This window comes from Varanus komodoensis, unplaced genomic scaffold, assembly GCF_004798865.1.
Source record: "Varanus komodoensis strain SLA01 unplaced genomic scaffold, ASM479886v1 scaffold25, whole genome shotgun sequence".
NCBI classification, from domain to species: domain Eukaryota; kingdom Metazoa; phylum Chordata; class Lepidosauria; order Squamata; family Varanidae; genus Varanus; species Varanus komodoensis.
The window spans coordinates 2,645,475-2,666,097 of NW_025335661.1; the positions used below are offsets into that span (position 1 = coordinate 2,645,475).

Sequence of the window (20,623 nt, forward strand, 5' to 3'; positions counted from 1 at the left end):
CCTGAAAAAGTAAAGTCCAGATCCAGTTTGACCACATGAACTCGATCAAGATGCATGTCTTGTCATGTGGATTGGATGCTTTCCCTCCATCTCACCACCATATAGTTATATTTGTATGTTTACAGTAGCTTGAAGAAAACTACATGGAAATTCTAGCCATAACTACTTAAAAATGTGATCAAAACATAGGAACATTTATCCCACAATACACAAACATGCACTGTTTCTCATCTTCAAATTGTTCTTTCATATTGCAACCTAACTGGTACTTTCAGTCTTACTCTTGTATGGAAGTCAGAGATGGGTAGCAGCAGTCCAGTCATTCGTCCAACTGTTCTTCGGTCTATTGTTTAATTAGGATCGTGATTTCAGCTTATACCAGCAAAAGTCAATGGAGGCATATTACTGGATCAATGAATCTATTTAGATTCAGATAGAGTTTAAACCATTATTTCAACCTTTTCAAACAAAGCAAACCACAAATAAAAATGAAAACACCTTGATATTTGTCAAAATTTCACCATTAAAGTTTGAGTGAAGATTTTGAAATGGAAAAATGAAAAGTTCATTACCTCTAATTGCTACAGAACTTTATTGGGTGTTGATGTGTATCTTATCTAGTTATACTTGTATTTTTTATTTCTGTTTTTATCATGTTTTTCCCTTTGGGATTTTATATTTTGTGCGCTGTTTTGGGAAGGGTTTTTCCTAAAATATTGCATATAGCATTTTTAATTAATTAATTAGATTGATATTAATGGATGAGGTTGAACTACCCTGAAAACATGGCACACAGTTTACTAAGATGTTCCCCTGTGAAGTTCCTATAAGAAAAGAGAGAGAGAGAGAGTACTTCCTCATTTTAGTTGCAATGGTGCAGAGAATTTCCTAGTGATATCCATGTTTAAGACTTTCATCTAAACCATCTTAAATTCAAGCACTCTAGTGTCAATGCTTATGGGCCAAACTGACCCCCAGATGGGGAAATTGCAGCATTATTCTACATAAGTCTACTCAGAATTAACTCCTATTAAGTTCAGTGGGGCTTACTCCAAGGTAGGTGGGTACAATATCTTGGTTTTAATTGGCAAGTTGTTCTTCAGACATGTCACTGAATTTCTACTGGGTTTATTGGCAATTTTTGCTTTAAGATAAATCAGGACTAAACAATCATCATGGCAACAAAGCACATGGTTAAAGTATTGCCAATGTTTTAACCACTGTCTGCAACTATGCCTTTTATAGCAGGCTGCTGGGCAGATATGAGCAAATAATAGTATTTGTGCTGTGAAAACATTATCTTTGGAAGTTACAGAAAGCATTTGCAACAGTACCAGACCATTAAAGGGATTTAATTTACACCATCATGGCACTTTGAGAACTGAAGAATGCAGTATCCAGTGCAGCTAGGAGCAGGACTTCCTTCAAGAACTGAAATTCACTTACTATTTTTCTGGAAATATGAAAGTTATTATTTTCAGAACAAGACCATTGCATGTACTTTAATAAGAACCATCATACATTATATCCTTCTCATTCTTTTCCAGATAACCAAAACAGTCTCCTGATGATCTGAACAAAGAATAGAGAGTGTTCAGAATATAATTTCCATTAAACTCACTGAGAAATGACTTCAAGATATCCCTGGCTCCTGCCCTCTGGGTCCAGTTATGTAGAACTGTGGGAAGATTAATAGTCCAGTCCCACTGAATTTAGTGCAGGATTTATTCCTTGGTTAGCATGAAAAGAGATATTGTGGATTCAGTTCCAGACCATCACACTAAAGCAAATATCTCAATAAAGCAGGTCACACAAATTTTTTGGTTTCCCAGTGCATATAAAATTTATGTTTACACTATACTGTAGTCAATTAAGTGTGCAATAGCTTCATGTCTAAAAATCAATGTACGTACCATCGAGTCCAACAGCAGGGGTGTTGGACTCAATGGCCTTGATGGCCCCTTCCAACTCTGCTATTCTATGATTTAAAAAATATTGCTAAAATGCTAACCATCATCTGAACTTTCAGAAAGTCATAATCTTTTTGCTGGGGGAGGGTCTTGCCTCAATATTGAGTGGTGGGAACCAAAGGTTGGGGTGACTGTGGCAATTTCTTAAAATAAGGCAACAGGTAGGTTTGCCATGAGTAGGCTTGCTGCATTGATTGACTCTTCTTTTCATGAAAGATGTCTCTGTAGCATGCAATGTCGTTTGATAACATTTTACCAACAGTAGAACTTCTTTCAAAATTGGAGTCAGTCTTCTCAACCCTGCCACTGCTTTATCAACTAAGTTTACGTAATATTCTAAATTCTTTGTTGTGATTTCAACAGTCTTCACAACATCTTCACCAGGAGTAGATCATAGATCACTATAGCAAATATAATAACTGAAAGAGTTTGTAATATAGTGAGAATTACCAAAATGTGACACAGAGACACCTAGTGAGCAAATGCTGTTGGGAAAATGGCACCAATAGACTTCTGCAATGCAGGATTGCCACAAACCTTCGATTTGTTAAAAAAATGTAGTATCTGCAAAGTGCATTAAGGCAAAGCACAATAAAACTGAGGTATGCCTGTATGTATAAGCAACCATATCGCCTGCTGTATTTCTAGTCAGATGTCATTTCTGGGGTGACTTTATAACCCCAGGAACTTTATAACCCCAGTACCTGAAGTTATAAAAATGTAAAATTCAACCCCCCCCCCCCCGCCCTTTGTTCTGCCTGGCATTTTTCTTCAAGGAGTTTCAATTAGCATAAGAATCCCCCCTCAGATATTAGCAAGCCAAGACCTTTATTTTCAATTCTTCCTGAGGATATGCAGACTGAGAAAATCTGCATAACAGCAGCAGCCTCATTGACTTTTTTCTGAATAGGAATGGCTTGGCCTAATAGCTTTAAAAAGAATCATAGCATGGCTTTCCCTCAATGGATTTTCTTTGTGTTTGCTAGAAGCTTTAGCTTAGAAACTCTGCTCTAAAATGGGACCAATATGATCTGCATTGAACCTTGTTCATGCCTTTTTTCAGGGCCTTTGTTGAATTTTATTTGTTATTCTCATGGAGCTTCTGGGATGATTGTCACTCCAAGTGTGTTTCTTTTTAACTTAAAAAAATGTAAAAGGTAGGAAATGGAAATTGGATATATTTCAGACCAAGCACTTTGTGACATTGTTGACTCACAAAGAATGAGTCAGTAGGTCTACTCATGTGTAAACTGCAGTACAGAATGTGTACTTGGGGTACTAAAGTCACCCACAATGTGTGATGAAGGATACACAGGTCATCATAAAACACAAATCACCAATGAAATGCTTCTATTTTTCCTATATATGAAGACCAGGTCTTTATTATTAGAGTTAAATCCTACTTTTTCTTAGAGTGAATGCAAAGTGGCATACATCATTCTCTACCTCCTGCACTCAGTCTTACCCCACAACAACAACCCTGTGAGGTAGGTTGGGCTGAGAGTCTGTGACTGGCCCAAGGTCACCCAGTTGGCTCCATGGCTGAGCGGGGACTAGAATCCAGATCACCTGAGTCCCAGTCTCGCACTCTTAACCACTACATCCCAATGGCTTTTTTTAGAAAGCTGTTGAATTGTAACTGCCCATTCAAGTTCAGGCCAGCCCAAGAGACCCTGCATTACCAGAGGGTTAGCTTACAGCTACATATTGTTCTTGGAAAAAATCATTTCCCTTCCATATTGTAAACTAAGTTCAGGGGGAACAAGGAATTCTGGGGAAGGGGGGAGTAGATGACATCAGCATGCTGATCAGTAAGTGCCACACTGTGTCCCTATGAGCCCTGACACTGACCACAGGTTTCACAAAGCTATTAATGCTTTACCAGCTACTCTGCCTTATTCAAAAGAGATTGCACAAAAGAAGAGATACGTACACTCCAAAGCAGAGGAGTAACTAAACAAAGCAGAGGAAAATATCCGATCTGTGGGTTTGTCACAATGATTTTACTATTGCAAGCAATTCTTTTTCTGAAGACTTGGCTTTGTGTTGAAAACCTGCTTTTTGTACCAGCATTCCTGAAATCAGAAGCATACACCAGTCTCTCATTTCCAGGGGTGATATCACAAAGAAGTTGTGCTTAATTACATCTTGAAAATCCAGGCAGTTAGCAGCTGATGAGGACTGAAAAACAACCGGGACTATCTTTAGGACACATTTCTACTTCTAATATGGCACTTCCTTTCCCTGTTCATGCAGAAGTGACTGACTCTGTGTTTTGGGTAACAACCTTTATTAATGTGAATTAAAGAGAGAGCCAGCAAATTTACTCCAAGACCCTGATCCTATCAGACTGCTTGGATTTCTTGGTGAAATCAGATCATCTTGTATAATTACATAATTATATAACTAGCCTCATAAGCATAGTATAATTAAGGAATGTCAGTCTAATGTAGTTTCAGAGCACAGTTTAATACAGTGATAATAATAATAATTTGGAATTATTCTGCAAAATTAGCTTTTGTTATTTGTTTTGGAAAGTAATTACTGATAAATGCTTCCAAATCTGACAAATTATTAGGAAGAGCCAGAGATACTTACCGGAGACTTGGGAGCAAGTGTAAACTATGAGGCCAAAAGTAAATACAATTACTAAAATATCAAATGGAGAACAGAGAGGCTAATGCAATTAAAGCAGCCCAAAGGATGCATCTTGGAGACACAGTGACACGATGCGGAAATGAAGATTAATCAGTTGATTTACAAAAGGAGAGAGAAATTATATATCTATGCAGGCCCCTGAGCTGTATTTTACTTTCTGGCTTGCTGCATTACAGGAATCAACTTTATTTCTTGCCCTCAGCATACAAGGAAAGACTCCTATCATTTTGGGGGAGTCAGTTCTCCTGCTTTGCTACATTTGGAAAGAAACAGATTTCATTTTGTAGCCATTGCTCCTTAACTTTTAAGCATTCCTGACTTAAGAAAGCAGTACACCTGGTCATCCCTTCTTTCATTTAGAGCTTCTGAAGCAGGAGTTTTCTTCACCTGAGACAGGCTGCTTTAAGTGATGCCTTCAGGTTAGTAAACTAGGTGTTTTCTGTGCTTTGCAATGGCTGCACACTTGCTTGGGTGTCATCTCTGTGGAGTGCAGCAGGCCCTGCTTATGCGTAAATGTGTATATAACTGGAGACTTCATGTTGCTCAGCATTCTTTTGCACCCTGCTCTTCACTGGGACAGGTCAGACTTTCAGGAAAGCAAAGAGAGAAAGTAAAGAGGAGACCTCGGGAGAGGCAAAACACTGCAGGAAAAAGGGCAGCCATCTCCTGAAGAAGAAAATTTCTTCCCTGAATTTCTTTTCTGGATGCTCAAGGAACGGCATGTAAGTGTTTGTATAATTAATCCGAATGAAAGTTAGAATAATATGATCTAGACCAAAATGAGATCTCATAGTTGTTGTGTATATATTTTGTTCCAAAAGAAAAGACCAGAAAGGGGTAAATGTACCATTTAAATTAAATTGAACAGCTTTGGTTTAGCTTGTTCATGTGGCTAACATCAGTGTAACTGAGAAAGGGAGTGCAATTTTCCAGAAATGTTGTCTTCCCCTGGAAGAACTTGAGCCTTGCACATGGGCTCTGGTATCCTGCTCTGTCCCAACATTTGTATGCCCATCATGTCAGTGCAGGAGTTTGACCATTTGCTTAGTCTTCGTCTAGAGGGCAAAACGAGGCTCAGGAACTGCTTGCAGCTTTCTGGCTCTATTTTGCTGCTCCGTGGTTGCTGCCCACAGGTGCCCACTTATCACTTGCTGCCCACAGGAGCCTGCCTGGAACTCTGAAACATGTGGCATTTGCCATATGTGGCTCTTATTTGCTTTTCGGCGCCAGGCGAAGACCTTTTTATTTAAGCAGCATTTTAAATGTTAATATTATTGAATTTTATCTGGCCAGGGCGGCTTATTTTATATTGCATGTTTGTATTTTATTCTAATGTTTACATTTTTACCTTATGGTTATTATTATTTAATTTATTGTTGCAAGCCGCCCCGAGGCTTCGGCGAATGGGGCGGCATAAAAATGTTTTCATAAATAATAAATAAATAAATTCCATTGAGCAAGTCTGACCACCTGTGGTCTGTATGCTACAATGTTGTCTGTGCGTTCTTAATGAATATAAGATACTGCATTGAGTGTAGCTGAAAAGGCACGATTGAACATTGGGGAGTATCATACCTTGCAATCTTCTAAATATGCTGCTGGCACAATCTTACGCGTTAGAGAGAAAAAGGGTCTTCAACCCCAAGTGTGCTCCAGTCAGCTATTCCAGGGCCCTTGTTTTTGTCTAAGCACGCATAGGATAGCACTGCTAACTTCTTTTTTTGCCAGAATGTTTGAACATGCATTCAAGTCTGAGCAAACATGCTCGACTTAGCCTTTGTCCAAATTCCTTTCCAAAAAGCCTCATTACTTTTGGAATCTGCACATGTGTTAACATGCCATCTGCTCATGAATTCATCTAAGGGAAGGACTTAAAGAAATAGTTGCATTTCTCGCATGCCCTATGATGTCCTAATCTTTCATGGTTAATTCAGTTTCCAAATCTTTCAATTTAGGAAATGTTTGCTTTCTGTCTCCTGCACCCCACCTTTTTTAATAATGTACCAGGCAATAAACTGTAGAGTCTCTCAGAATATATGCCGATGGTAAAGTCTCTTTACCTTGTAATACCATCAAGTTTTGTTTTTTAAATAGTGTTTCACACAGAGATCCTGAAGAACAGAAGTTCCACGAGTTAAGCCTTACACCTGGGTTTTCATACATCGTTATACATTCTGCTCAATACTCCATTGAAATTTGTCAGAACTGGATGATAGATGCAGTTCCTTCTTATGCAAGCACAAAAAGTAGCTGTAGTAAAGCATGTTGATACAGTGCAATTCCTGCCAACAACTTGGACTTCTATTTTCTCCGTATTTTAAGAATATTCATCCTTGGCTTCTTTTGAACATACGTTGTTGTGTCTTTCAGTCTAGGAAAATTAATGATACCCTCTTCATCATTCTTTTCAAAATCCCTCCAGAGCTGGTCAGAAATATTGTTTACCCAGTTAAAAAAAACACCCCCGGGCCAATCTAGCACATTCTTGTCCTTGTCTATGTAGCTATAAGCCTCACTGGGTTCTGCACAAGCTATTCCTGAATATATATGTTTAGGACTGCATTCTAAATAGTTCTGCCTGATAATAACTGGCCCAATAATTCTCTTAAAGCTGCTGTAGAAGAGGGGATCCAACCTTTATTTTCTTTTAAAATTCCAGTTATATTGAATTCCAGTTTATCAAAAATGCCACTGCCAGACTCCTGATGGCATCTGTCAAGGTGCAGCCTATCTCCATGCCTTTATTCATTATTTAAACTTTTCTTTGCATCACAATAACTCCACCCTCAAAGAAAGGGAGGAAGTCCATATCATGATAGATCTCTATCTCAATATACAGTAGGGAAAAGAAAGGAAAAAGGATAGAAAACACAAGAAGGGAGGAAAGTGGAGCATATATTACATTTCAAATATATGAATTAATATAAGCTGTCTATATATCTAAATAAACATCCATACCACTTTGATGGTTGATGGAGAAAGACTCTAATGCAGCAAGACCAATCAGACCCCCAGTCTGTCGAGAGATAAGTGGTGGATTTTTCTTTCTGAGCTTGATGTATAAAGGGCACAATCCTACCACCTTCCAACATCATCTGGGAGGCCAGTGGATCCTTCAGAGTCCCAGTAATCCCAGAGCTGGCACCCAGAAATCTGTCCCCCACCCCAAACAGTTGGCACAGAAATAAGTGAACAGCTGGCTCTGCCCAGGAACTCCTTGGGAGCGAGGACAGGGCATGCGTGGGGGCAGGGGGAGGAGGAGGCTGGGAACTGTGGGCTTATACCAACTCCTAATAGTGCCCCGGTCTCTTTCCACCCCGTGCACCCCCCTTGCACTTTTCCTAGAAGGCCCAAACTTGCCAGTCAGATAAAATGCGGGGCATGAGGGTGCTGAAGGCGGAGATGGCTGCCACCGTGCCTCCCTCCTGCCAGTTCCCGAGACTCCAAGTGCGGAGGCTTACGTGCATCAGCTGTAGGGGTAGTGGGATTGCACCCTAAGGCTTGGAACTGGTGTGCAGCCCAAGTAATATTGCATAATAGGAAGTGGCCCACTAATGTTCGTGCTGGTTTTCTCAAAGCTGCTGGAGAAGAGGAAGCTGTTGTCTGTGTCTCTCAGGCTGGAATTTTGCATGAGCTTCTGAGCATGAGAACATACGCACTGTGTAGGCTGAAATTACAACTTCCTTGCCTAATCTGGCATTTCTGCAGATGTGCTGTGTTGGTGAGATGAGCTCCTCCTTGCTTGATCGAGAGCTTCTCCTTTTATTTTCCAGGTGTAATTGTAGCTAAGTTGGTTTTTAATATTGCTTTTATTTCTTGCTTTTCTCTCTTTTTGCAATTAACTGCCAGATTTTTGTACTGTTTTTAATTGTATTATTGTTTTCTTGATGGTACTGTAGGTTTTCTTGTATTTAACTGTGTAAGCAGCCCAGAGAGCTCTCTGAGCTATGAGGTGGTATATAAATGCAAGAAAGGAAGAAAATAGATAAATAATATATGCAGAAGACGGTTTACATGGAATGAAAGCTCACTTTGAGGTACTCGATCTGAGCCTACATAAGTGAGTTCATTAATTTCCAAGTAAGTAGTGAATTCATTTGGGTAAATTCACCCATTACGAATCCCCATGGAGTGATGGTACATCTAGTACTCTGTGTACCAGTGGCTGGGGAACATGGACAGAAGGGTGCAGCTGAGTGCTTGTGAGATCGTTGGTTGGCAGCCATACCCAAGGTGTCAGATGTACACTTCAGTCTGGTATGGTTCTTGTTATGCTGGTCAATCAAGCATTTGAATGGAATTTTGAAAGGGCCTGATTTCCATTTTGGGGTGAGCACAAGATTGTTTGCCCGTGCCTAAGGTGATGACTCCCTTCTAGGTGCAGTTTCTTGTTTGATGTTGCAGCCATCAAGTGAGCCAATAGTTCACCTGGACCAACGGAGAGTGGCCCTGCTCTGACACACACAATTCTTTACCTGGAGATGCTTGGATATGAACCATGGAATTCATCATAGAAATGCTGTGAAAAGAAATGACATAACATGGTATATATGCTACATATTAGCATTAACCATTAACTCTTTGGATCATTGTCTTTGTTTTCTGGACTTTTAGCTCCCAAGAAAGAAATTTGCTCTACGAAGAAAAGAAAACAGAGCTGCGAAGAACAGAGCTGAAGAAGCTGAAGACACCCAGGGAGGTGGTGGCGCATTCTGTGGGGAAAGCTCATTCTGGGAAAATGTGCCCTAAGTGTGAAATAATTGTCTGCCGAGTGTGTAACATGCTGCATACAGAGAGCAGCTTCATCGCTCACAGTTTGCTGGACCACTATGACAGGGGAATGCACTCCTCCTGCTGTTCGGAATCTGGGCTTTCTCAAGACCACCATGTATGTAAGCACAATCCAGGGCCATCAGAAAGTCCTCGTCTAATGTAAGGTACTGTAACCTCACATTAGAAAGTAAATCTGTGTGGGGGCTTTCTCCACCCCAGGAGCAGGCGATGTGTGGTTTTCAAGATGCTGGACTCCAGCTCCCGCAACCCCTAATATTGGCCATGCCTGCTAGAACTGAGAGTTGCAACTCAGCAATGCTTGGAGGCCACAAGTTTCCCAGCCCTGCTGTATGCTAAGTGTGCAGCAGCTAAGGGGAGAGTGGAAGATTTGCATCTTGTATATATGTGCATGATCTATAGCATGATCTAAGCCCTTGAATAGTCTTATCCGATGCTTTCTGATGGCTCAGTGGCTTACACTCCTGATCACTGTGTCCAGGGATAATTAAGTGGGATTGCTAACAAAGCAAAGGGCAGTGTATTTCCCATGCTGCACTTAAATATAACTGATACTATTTCTCAGATGAGAAAAGACAGAACACAAACTTTGGCAAGTCAGACTGGTATATTTAACAGTAAGCTATGATCTGTTACAAACAGTTTTGTTACTGATCTTGGATATTAAAGTTTTATTAAAGTTTTAAACCATTAATAAATAATATTTGTCTGTGGCTTGTATAGAAAATGGCAGAGACTGGGAGAGATTCCTCTGCCTAGGGTGCAGTCAGGGTGAATTCAGTCTACCATGCAGTTCAGCCTTGCCCACCCTGCTGTGGAGGACTTGAGCCCCAGCCAGCATAGTCAATGGCAAGGAACAGTGTCATCTGTAGTCCAAAACTTTTGGAAAAAACCAACTTGAGGAAGCCTGCTCAATTTGAAGTGCTGCCCAATCCAAATCTACTTTAAAGATGAAGGACTATCAGAAGGATAGTCCTTCGGCGCCAGGCCAAGTCCTTTTTATTTAAACGTTATTTTACTTGTTGAATTTATTTATTGATTTTATATTTATGCCAGGATGTCTCCAGATTTTTATGTGTTTTTATGTATTTGTATAGTTATTTATTTGTATTGGAAGCCGCCCCAAGGCTTTTGCAAATGGGGCGGCATATAAGTGTTCCAAATAAATAAAAAATAAAGGAAGAAAGGGGCCTGGAAGTTGCCCATCTGTAGTGAGAACCTGGGCAACAGATTGGGCAAGGCACACAATTCACCTCACTACAGTCTTCCACACTATGGTGAGATGTATTTCTATTTATAGTAATCATTTCTATTTTTTTATTTTTATATATATATATATATATATATATATATATATATATATATATATAAACACATTTGTATTTTTTCTTCATATCTATCCCCCCTTTTACCATTTCTTTAAGTGGCCATGTCACCAAAGACCATGTCATTCAGCACATGGTAAGTTGTTTGTCTGTATTAGTAATTCATGGCAGATGATCTCCAGTGGGAAATAGCATCTCCTTCTCTCCCTGAGCTTATTTTTTTCCAGTGTTCAGATTTAAACGTAAGGTCTGAGATGCTGTTCCAAGTGGTGCTGGTGTAAGCTGATGGATTTACACATGCACAATTCTGAGGGGGAGGGGTAAGGAAAAATAAACCTCAAGCTTGCTTTGCTGCAGGGGAAGGGTATAGACATGAGTCGTGCTGTAAGGATGGAGTTCTGCTTCAGCCCATGAGATACTCTATGTCAAACCCATACTGGTTTGTTTGAACATCAGGCAACTGCTTGAGCCCTGCATTCATGTACTAGCTCAGGTTGTGCCGTATTAAGGCTCAAGTTTACAAGCCTATCTACAAGACACTTCTAGTCACTCTTGCAAACAAGCGTGTTTGCCTTCCACCCACGATCCTTTGGGTCCAATGAAATATATAGCAATATTGATTAAAAGGCTGGTTGGCTTTTGAAAGGAATGAGTTTGATATGAAAGCTGCTGTCAGAAGCATATTGTGACAATAGGATTCTGTGTTCATTTCGATTAAAAAAAAACCTAGATCAATGAGTGTGATTCACTGGGAATGAAAATTCAGATGAATTATTCCAAATAAGCAAACCACTAGTTCATCATTTGGTTGATTTGCATTGCATTATTTTCTACTATACTAAAAAGTGGCCTGAATAGGGTCTCTTTCTTCCTGTTTATATGGTGACAGTGGGCAAAGGAAAAGAGTGTGTGCAGTAAAACTGACAGTTAATCAATGGGAATGTCCTGTCCAATTTGGCAAACTGGAGCTTCTGAAAAGTATACTTCTTGACAATGTCATGCATTAGGATACGAAGAAATCACAAGCAAGAGGCGATCAGGTGGTTTGCTTATTGATATCAATGTTCAAAGTGTAAGACATGCATCTTAAAAAAAAAACCCTCTATAAAGTTGTGGCTTTTTCCAGTGTGCCTGACTTGGTGGGCATGATGCCAGGAACATTGTTTGCTCACTCTGTAATAGAGCGGAACATTTTGCACTATTGGACTGCAAAACTCCAAATTTACAGGCAGTAGACGACTGACTGGGTCTTCTATGCAAATCAAAATAAAACAAACACAAGTGGGAAAAATAAACCAATATCTGTAATGAAAATGAATGAAAAGTATTACTAAAAGTAATATATTTTAATTACGAAAACCAAGTAGCTGAACAAATATTTTTTGCTTGTACACCTCTTCATAAGGAAAGCCTCTCCCCACTACTCTGCATGTGGGAGAGGAAGAATTGCAACTTAGCTTCACATTTATCACAAACTCTCCATCAAATAGTTTCACAAATTGAAGATTGACAAAATCTAACTGAGAACTATTTCCGAATGTCTACAGTTTTCTTTAGAGAAACACAATCCTCTGACAAAGTAGAATTGTCCTTAATGCTATTATTTTAAAATCATTGCTTTGATCCAAAGGTAACTTTATATACAATTACTTTCATTCATTCACCACCAAAACTAAGAGCCACAAGTGTTCTTTGGTGAGAAAGCAGTAGTTAGTTCACCTCGCCAGTGTTTTAAAACATTTCATGTTAACATCTTTAAACCTATTGCACTTTTAGCTTGAACTGCCCTTCTGTTAAGCACCTTGAAATATGGTACCTCATTTGATTAATTAAAATAAATCCAGTACATTAATAGATTTAGGTTGAACACAGGCATTCTGGACAAGACAAGCAATATCATGGCAGGCTTTAAGAAACACAGTAAAGAACACATTTGATTCTACTTTGAAGTTGCTTATTAAAATGCTGCATTTTAGGTTTTTAAAAACATAAATATTTTGGCACTGACACACACTTTTCTCATTTTGGAATGTATGTGCCTCATAAGCATGTTTTATTTATATTTAAATATAGGCTTTGCATGTATATATCACCATGTATCTTGACAGTACAGTTATGATGGATGTCACTGGAAAAGAGGCCAAAATTTTATTGAAGCTCCTGTAAAAGCTCAGATATTGCAGGATTTTAAAGTAGATGGTCAATACAGTTCAAAGGCAGTCAATGTTGAGGTGGAATTTTCCCAGAGACCATGGCTGTCGCAAATAAATGCAGGCTACATAAATTGAAAACATGTTTACACTCTGAGCAAAAGAATCCATCTCTTTAAATATTTTTCCCATTATTACATGTACAAATCTCTTCTTCTGGAAGCAGTTCAAGATAGTTTCCTGCTGCATCACGGCCTGGAAGTTGTTATTTACAGTAGAATGAATTTGTTTATGGCAGTAAAAAATATGTATATATACACACACAATGTTCACTTGAACAAAATTCAAAGACATCCAAAACACCTCTGATGCTGTTTAGCAATCAGTTCATCTAGATCAAGTTAGAGCACCTTGCCCAACATATAAAATCCCAAATATTTACAGCTTCTCAATGTATCAAACAATAATATAAAAGCTTGGTAGTAGCTTTCAGCGTGCAAAGTCAGCAGAAGTGATTACTGAGAACATTTGCTAAATTTTACAGAATCTTCTCAAAGCATTCCAAAGCAGAGTGCAAAATAATCAGGAGTCATTCAGGAAATTCCCTTGGGTCCATTTTTAGAAAGGGTCTGCTGTCTCCCTTTGAACACTTTAATGTCAGGGTAACTTTAAGCTTAGTGCAAATTCATAAGTCCCCTAGGATCTGTAATCCTTCCGAACAGTGTGTGCCATCCAGTTCACTTTAGTAGTCCAGCTTTCTCTGAGTGCTTCATCAAATTTTTGCTTAAACTGCTTTAGCGCTTCTTCCTCACTCTTTCCTAAGGCAAGGGAGTCCTAAAAGAAAAAAATAGCATTAAAATGGCTATTTTCCTTGCACACTCAATATTATCAATTTCCTTATTTGTCTACAGCCATTATTTGTCTTCCATAGCTAATTAACATTGCTTCACAGCACACAGAATGTGGACCAAAGAACATGTTCTTTATGAATAGCGGTATCTGCTACAAATAAGTAAGTACAAAGTAAGACTACATTCTCTTGCACATCGTCAGCTGCTATCACCAAGAAGGTATGCTGTAAGTTGGAAAGTGTTTTCAAAAAAGGCAGAAACCAACCAACTGATTCACCCCTTGGTACTTTATTAACTCTGACTTCTCCTGGCAGACTCATGTCTGAAAATAGAAGCAAGGGAATTAAATATTTTATTAGCCAGGTTTTGGGTGGAACACCTTAGGGCTGGAAAGATATGAGGGTCCTTTATGAAATATACAAGTTCCAACCATGACTACCAACAGTTTTAGCCAAATCACAATTCTCCATTTGACAGCTGTTTAAATACTGTTACTAGAACTCTTCAGTAACATCAGAAGAGTTGTGAAGATGAAGACAAGGGGCTTGGGAAAAATTTTCAAAACTTTTTTGCTATCTGTTGTAATGAAGGTCTGATGGAGCTCTTAAAGGTAATAACCAACTACCTGTTGTACAATTATCCAGTAGAACAAATGCACAAATAACTTCTGTGATCATCAGTTTAACAAGCCATCCCATTGCTCATAATTTAGACATGTGAAACTAACTGATAACATTTTCTACTCTTTTATTTCCTTGTTTTCTTTTATCTGAACCTTGGATAAGCCAAATTTTGAGTATAAAGTGCTATCAATTAGTTTCTCAAGGCTAAGCTATAAGTATGGTTGCTTGAAAAAGACCAAAGAATCTCAGTTGAGGATACTGGGGAAGGAGTATATCTCCATAATGGAACACAGACTGTACATCCAGAAAGTTCTGATCCAAGGATCTCCAATTACAAGATAAAATGGTACGTTTTGGAAGATCTACACTAGAGAACTTGGGAAGCTGCTGCCCATGGGAGCAGTTAATACTGGGCTAAGTTGAACAATAGTTTCAATTGGGATAAGGTGACTTCATATTTTCATATCATATGAAGATATTCCAACAACTACATTGGTGGACACAGCGCACAAACAAGAAGGAAAAGTAAAAAGCAAATCTGAGATGTATTTTAAGAGTTTTACCTTTAGGTACTGGATGTCTTTAACAGAGGTTAGCTCTGGAAGTCCAGCTGTTAACATCAGTGCAAAGAGAGTGATAAATAAGTTCCCATGTCTTCGCAGAATCAAGTATGCTTCTTCACAGCATTGGCGAAACCTGAACATCCACAGAAAAGATACACAGTAAGAAAGGGGATGAAAAAGTGGGCCAGAGAACTCAGTTGGCCTGATCTGGTTCAGGACCGATTTTTTTGAATAAGACTGACTTACCACTGGTGTTATCTGAGGTAAGTGAACCGTAACACATAAATCACTTTGATTTTACATTTGTCTGAAAACAGACACTAACAAACTAAAGGCTACATTCTGTTTATTTTGAAAATGGACTCATTTGCAAAATGTTTGTTATTCATCCTACAGATGATACAAAAATATTACAGCTGCACTGGCTAGAAGGAAGGCCAATACAGCAATCCAGATTGGAGTACCAAAGCAGAGGCAGCTGGGTAATGGTATGGTTTCCTGTGCATCTTTCTTTGGCATGCAAATGCATGAAGAATGGTTTGTATGAAAGCACAAAGTTAACTAGTTTTGTAGACTGGGAGATGGTGGTTCAGTGCATCAATACTGCAGTTATATTGTGAATGCTAATCAAGTTCACATCTTCTCACATATATAAAGTCTACTCCTAAGCTTTCACAAACTTTGCCTGGGTCCATTAGCCAGCTGTAATTCTAGTAGTCAGTGCAATTTAATACTGTTGTCTTCTGAACTCTAGAGAGGGAAAAATCTCACATTGTACCAAGACATATATGCACACATGCGCACACACACAAGTGAGGGCCAAGCATTTGTTAAATCATTCATACCATGTGTGCAACTTCATTCTTCTCTTGTGTAAGCACACACAGCCCTAATTCATATCAGGGCTGCATCACTCTGGCGAAGAACAATTTAAGATTTCTCTCACCCATTTTTCCACAAAATTCCAAAGGAAGGAGTTTAAGAAGAAGAAGTTTTGCCCCACTTTTTAAAGCTCCATCATCATTTTAGGTGATGGTTGTAGACTTCCATGAAAATGTGGTAGAAGGGAGCTTAACTTCTCTCTGGAAGGTCCATGGTCTCAATCTGAATGGGGACTCTGCACACTTAAGGCACAATGATGGAAGCTACTACGCAAAGCTCCATTATGTGTGCTTTCACTAACTTTTAGTTTGGCCCAGAGAATGAGGAAGTTTCTAAAAGCAAGGGAGATCTCCTTTGCTACACTTCATAGCTGGTGCAAGGTTCTACCAATATTAAGAGCAATAGGCCCATTCTACCTGTCACAGGATGGGAGAAATAAGCTCCTCCTTTGCCCTGACATGACATCTTTCTTAACAACCAATAACTGTTTCCCCATTACCTCAGTAAAAGGATAAGGTCTTTCGTGGTGGTGCTATGAGCCCCAAGTTCAATTATATTTCTGTGCACTGTTCCAACAAGAGATTAACACAAAACTGTTACCACTGCGATAATGCTGCATCAGTATGATTTTGTTCAAAATTGTGACTGTCTTTAATTTTACTGCATGCAGAATTATTTTTAAGATTATGGGCCAGAATTAATGAAATTATTTTGACAAGCTTCATATTTACCGGCCAAATTTTTCAGTATTTCCAGTTTTCCCCTGCTGAATCACATGGATAAAATCATAGGTAAGAATGAAAGGCACCCGCTCTCTTTTAATTCCAAATTTGGATTTGAAGTTTCCAAGAATATGCCCAAAATCTATATGAAAGAGCTGGAAAAAGAATTGCATAAACCAAAATTAGTGTCCCTGGAAAAATAATTATTCCATAATTTAATTGCTCTAAAATCTTCAACACAATCTTATTTATTACAAAACATGCCCCCATGAATTTTTCTCCCAATTTCATCTTATAACAGCTGTAAATATCTATATATTGCTTGTCTTTTAATTTATGAGATATTTTATTAGAAGATCAATAGTGTATCTGACAGATATTTCTAGACAGGAATCAATACTGTATAAAACGTTCAGGACAAAGCTGGTTCATGCTTCTCTGGCAAATTAAGAAGCCTTTAAAAACATATTGAATCAGTCAACAGTGTATTATACTCTTCCCCGTCCCTGCCCCTTTATATGAAAAGTTTATACATGCAGGAAAATGTCTTTAGTATTTTCTTGAATGTCACCTGATTTGCAAGGGATGGTAAACGTTACAAGAAGTAAGCATATTGGCTTCATCAGAGGCTGAAAAGCTACATCACAATTATTGTTAGATGTCACAATCATCTGCTGATGCTTAAGTGAGACAATTCCACTAGGGCAAGATTCTCGCCACAACAGCTCTGTGTGGCGATCATGTATGATTTGCTTAAGATGACTCTTACCTGACCATTCTTTCTAACCATGATATTGTCACTATGTCTGTCTCCTATGCCCAGCACATAAGTAGCTACACAGTAGCCAGCACAAGATAGAGTGAATGCCTCAATAGCTCGATCCAAGTCATCTCTAAAGTAGAAAGAAATAGGAAAATGTTAGAATTGTTTAAAAGCATTAATAATTTTATATCCAATATTTTAAAGTGTTGTTCAAATTCCAGACACAGCTTCATGGATGCATCTTGCTAAACGGAATGGCAAACACAGAAGCTGGCTTGGAGTTGCTTCATATTACCAGTTAGTGACACATTGTGGGTTTACTAGGAACTTTCATAGGAACCTCCTAGCCCACTGTTCTTCACTTCATGAGCATGCTTTATGTGGGGAAGATATGATGGATTCTAACATGGACTTTTGCCTGTATCAAAGGATTCCACATAGACAGGAAACCATGGGTCTAGTACTAGCTGATACAATGTGGGTATCCTGTGATTTATCATTTTGGGTGATCATGAGATGAAATGCTCCTTCTTAGTAACTTGAGTAAAAGACTGGAACATCACAAAGGCTCTGATGATACCAGTACTGAGTCAGCAACTGAAATGTCAACACTTTGCTAAAAATCTTACTTAACAATAACATAATTAAGAGATTATTGCTTACCCTGAATTGTATTCTTTGAGCCAATTTAAGAGGGCATCTTTGTTGAATGCAGCAGCAGCAGCAACATTACTACTATTTAGTTGAATATCTGCAATGGTCTCAGATGAAGAAACTACTTCAATTAAGCCAGAATGATCTCCTGTTGCTAAACAACCATAAGGCAGTATTCTGGGAAAACAGATAAATTATAATTCAGACATGCATTCCAAGAGAGCTTTAAGCACAGACATATAGACTTTTTTTTTTTTTTTGCCTTTTGGTACTGTCCATGGGGTTGTATGGCTGCAAACGTTGGACCATAAGGAAGGCTGAGCACCACAGAATTGAGGCCTTTGAATTGTGCCGGAGAAGACTCCTATGAGTCCCTTGGACTGCAAGGCAATCAAACCAATCAGTCCTAGAGGAGATCAACCCTGACTGCTCTTTAGAAGGCCAGATACTGAAGATGAAGCTCAAATACTTTGGCCACCTAATGAGAAGGAGGGACTCCCTGGAGAAGAGCCTAATGCTGGGAACAATAGATGGCAAAAGAAGAAGGGGACTGCAGAGGATGAGGTGGAAAGATGGAGTCACTGAAGCAGTTGGTGTGAGCTTAAGTGGACTCCGGGGAATGGTGGAGGACAGGAAGGCCTGAAGGAATGTTTTCCATGGGGTCATGATGGGTTGGACATGACTTCGCAACTAACAACAACATAGACTAATTTGAAAGATGGGGTTTCAAAAGTTAATTAATAGCTGCCGTTTCTATCATTTCATAAATAAAGGTCAGAAAACTTCTGGTATTCTGACAACAGATGGCACTATTTCCTTTACGATGCCATAACTAACTGTATGTAGGAAAAACATATTAAAAGAAAGAAAGGATGCACACCTCCACTAGAGAGCTTTCCTGCAATATAAGGCCTTGATCCTTATTTGAGTGGTGTCTCTAAGCAGTTTTACCTTCTGCGAATATTATAATTTAAATTCAGGCATCCTTTGTACTTCAAGCTTCAAGAGCGCTGGCTGTTTGGAGGCCAACTGAGAAGTCAGCAGTGAAGCTTCTTGTAAAGATGGTAGGTTTAGTAAGAAAGGAATTGAGTAGCACAGTGAATGAATAGGACATTAATGTTCGAGAAAGCAGAGAGAGAGGATGCGTGAGTTGAAGTTCTTTAGCTTTGGGACTGGATGCTTCCCATGATACTAGAAAAAGTATTGGGATTTGGAGCCTATATTTTATCTGCATGGTACAGTAAACATGATATTACAATGCTTAAACAGGGCTAGGAAGAGATGGAACAAAGGATGGCACCATTGCCTGAAGATAGAAGAAGTTTTTGAGAAAGGTCACCATAGGATGTACATTGAAAGAAACTGAATAAGCTTTTGTGGAAGATTCAAAAAACATGAATAAGACAGAAAAATAATGCCCACCATCAGCCTGCCATTCAAAGAAATAGCCTTGCAGACATTAAAAATCAAAGACCCCAACACGGCAGGCAGATAGGCACTTGTTACTTGACTACCCAAGAATGTAAGAAGAACCATGCTGGATCAGATTCATGGTCCATCTAGTCCAGGATTTTGTTCATACAGGGGCCAAACAATTGCCTGTGGGAAACTGAGAAGCTGGATATGAGTGTGATTCCACTCTCCAAGTCATGTTCTCCAGTAACAGGTAGACTCCTCTGTAAATGTGTTTGATGTCCCTGTAAGGACACCCAAATTAGTGTCCTTTACTACATCTTATGATAGTTTAAATGCTATATGAAGAAGCATTTCCTTCTATGTGTCCTGAATCTCTCACCAATCAACTTCATGGGCTGACTCCAGTGGGTTCTAGTATTACGAAAAAGGAAGAAAATTAATTACATTAATGTAATTTGGCCAAGCCAAACTTCATCTGCCAGTTTAGTCCTCAAATAAGACCAGAACAACCTCCTGTGTATGTTCCTTCTACCTTTTGCCTACTTTTCTAAGCTTTTTATACTACTCAACCCAACATCTCTCCATGCAGTTAAAAATATCAAATCCCACTCCAGAGTCCAGCAGCTGTACTTCTGAAATTCCTGCTGTCATGCTATTAGGATGTACTTTCAAGCCCTAATCATGACAGGATAATCCTCCGGCAGGTTTTGTTATGTTAAACTGTAATGCTGTGGCCTGCTGTACTTCATGACATTTCAGCTCACCCTTACTTGCAGTTTTCACTGGGCACACTTCCAACAACTTCCCCTTCAAAAGCAGGCAATGATGAAAGCGGCTCAGCCCCCTGAGGATGGGATGCTCACAACTGGAGGAAAAAACATCCTTGTCAGAGAGACATTTTGACAGGAGTCAAGCAGGGGACAAATCCTCAGTGCTCTGGTCATTTCATCCTTGCCTTCAACATCTGTCAGGGAGATTCTTTTGTCCTTATCAAAGAACTATATAAAGACTATTAGTGAAAGATCAATAAATCATCCTAAGAAATGACTATTTGCCTGCTGCAATGTATTACTTCTGTGAGGTGCCTCTAAGTCCACAAATACTGTACCTATCCATTCAAACTTCCTTTTTCAAATAAATTAAATGAGGTTTGGTGCTTTTTGTTATGTCAGAATAAATGTTTGAGCTTATAACTCTCCTTTATCTAGGACTACAGGCTTAAAATAAGTGTCTTTGTTTTCATGGCCACAGCTTC

The 20,623-nt window shown here is 39.0% G+C and overlaps 1 protein-coding gene across 5 annotated transcripts in view; it reads right to left on the reverse strand.

Moving 5' to 3' along the window:
- Positions 1–12,071: 12,071 nt before the first annotated feature.
- The window catches only part of PIK3CB (phosphatidylinositol-4,5-bisphosphate 3-kinase catalytic subunit beta), an 80,674-nt gene continuing 72,122 nt past the window's right edge, over positions 12,072–20,623 (reverse strand). For all 5 annotated transcript variants that reach the window (XM_044433060.1, XM_044433062.1, XM_044433059.1 and 2 more), the window contains 5 exons: positions 17,962–18,129; positions 17,305–17,428; positions 16,545–16,690; positions 14,932–15,064; positions 12,072–13,728 (listed from right to left, as the gene is read on the reverse strand). In XM_044433060.1, coding sequence (XP_044288995.1) covers positions 13,591–13,728; positions 14,932–15,064; positions 16,545–16,690; positions 17,305–17,428; positions 17,962–18,129 — 709 coding nt within the window. In that variant the 3' untranslated portion in view covers positions 12,072–13,590. The remainder of the gene's footprint in view (positions 13,729–14,931; positions 15,065–16,544; positions 16,691–17,304; positions 17,429–17,961; positions 18,130–20,623) is intronic.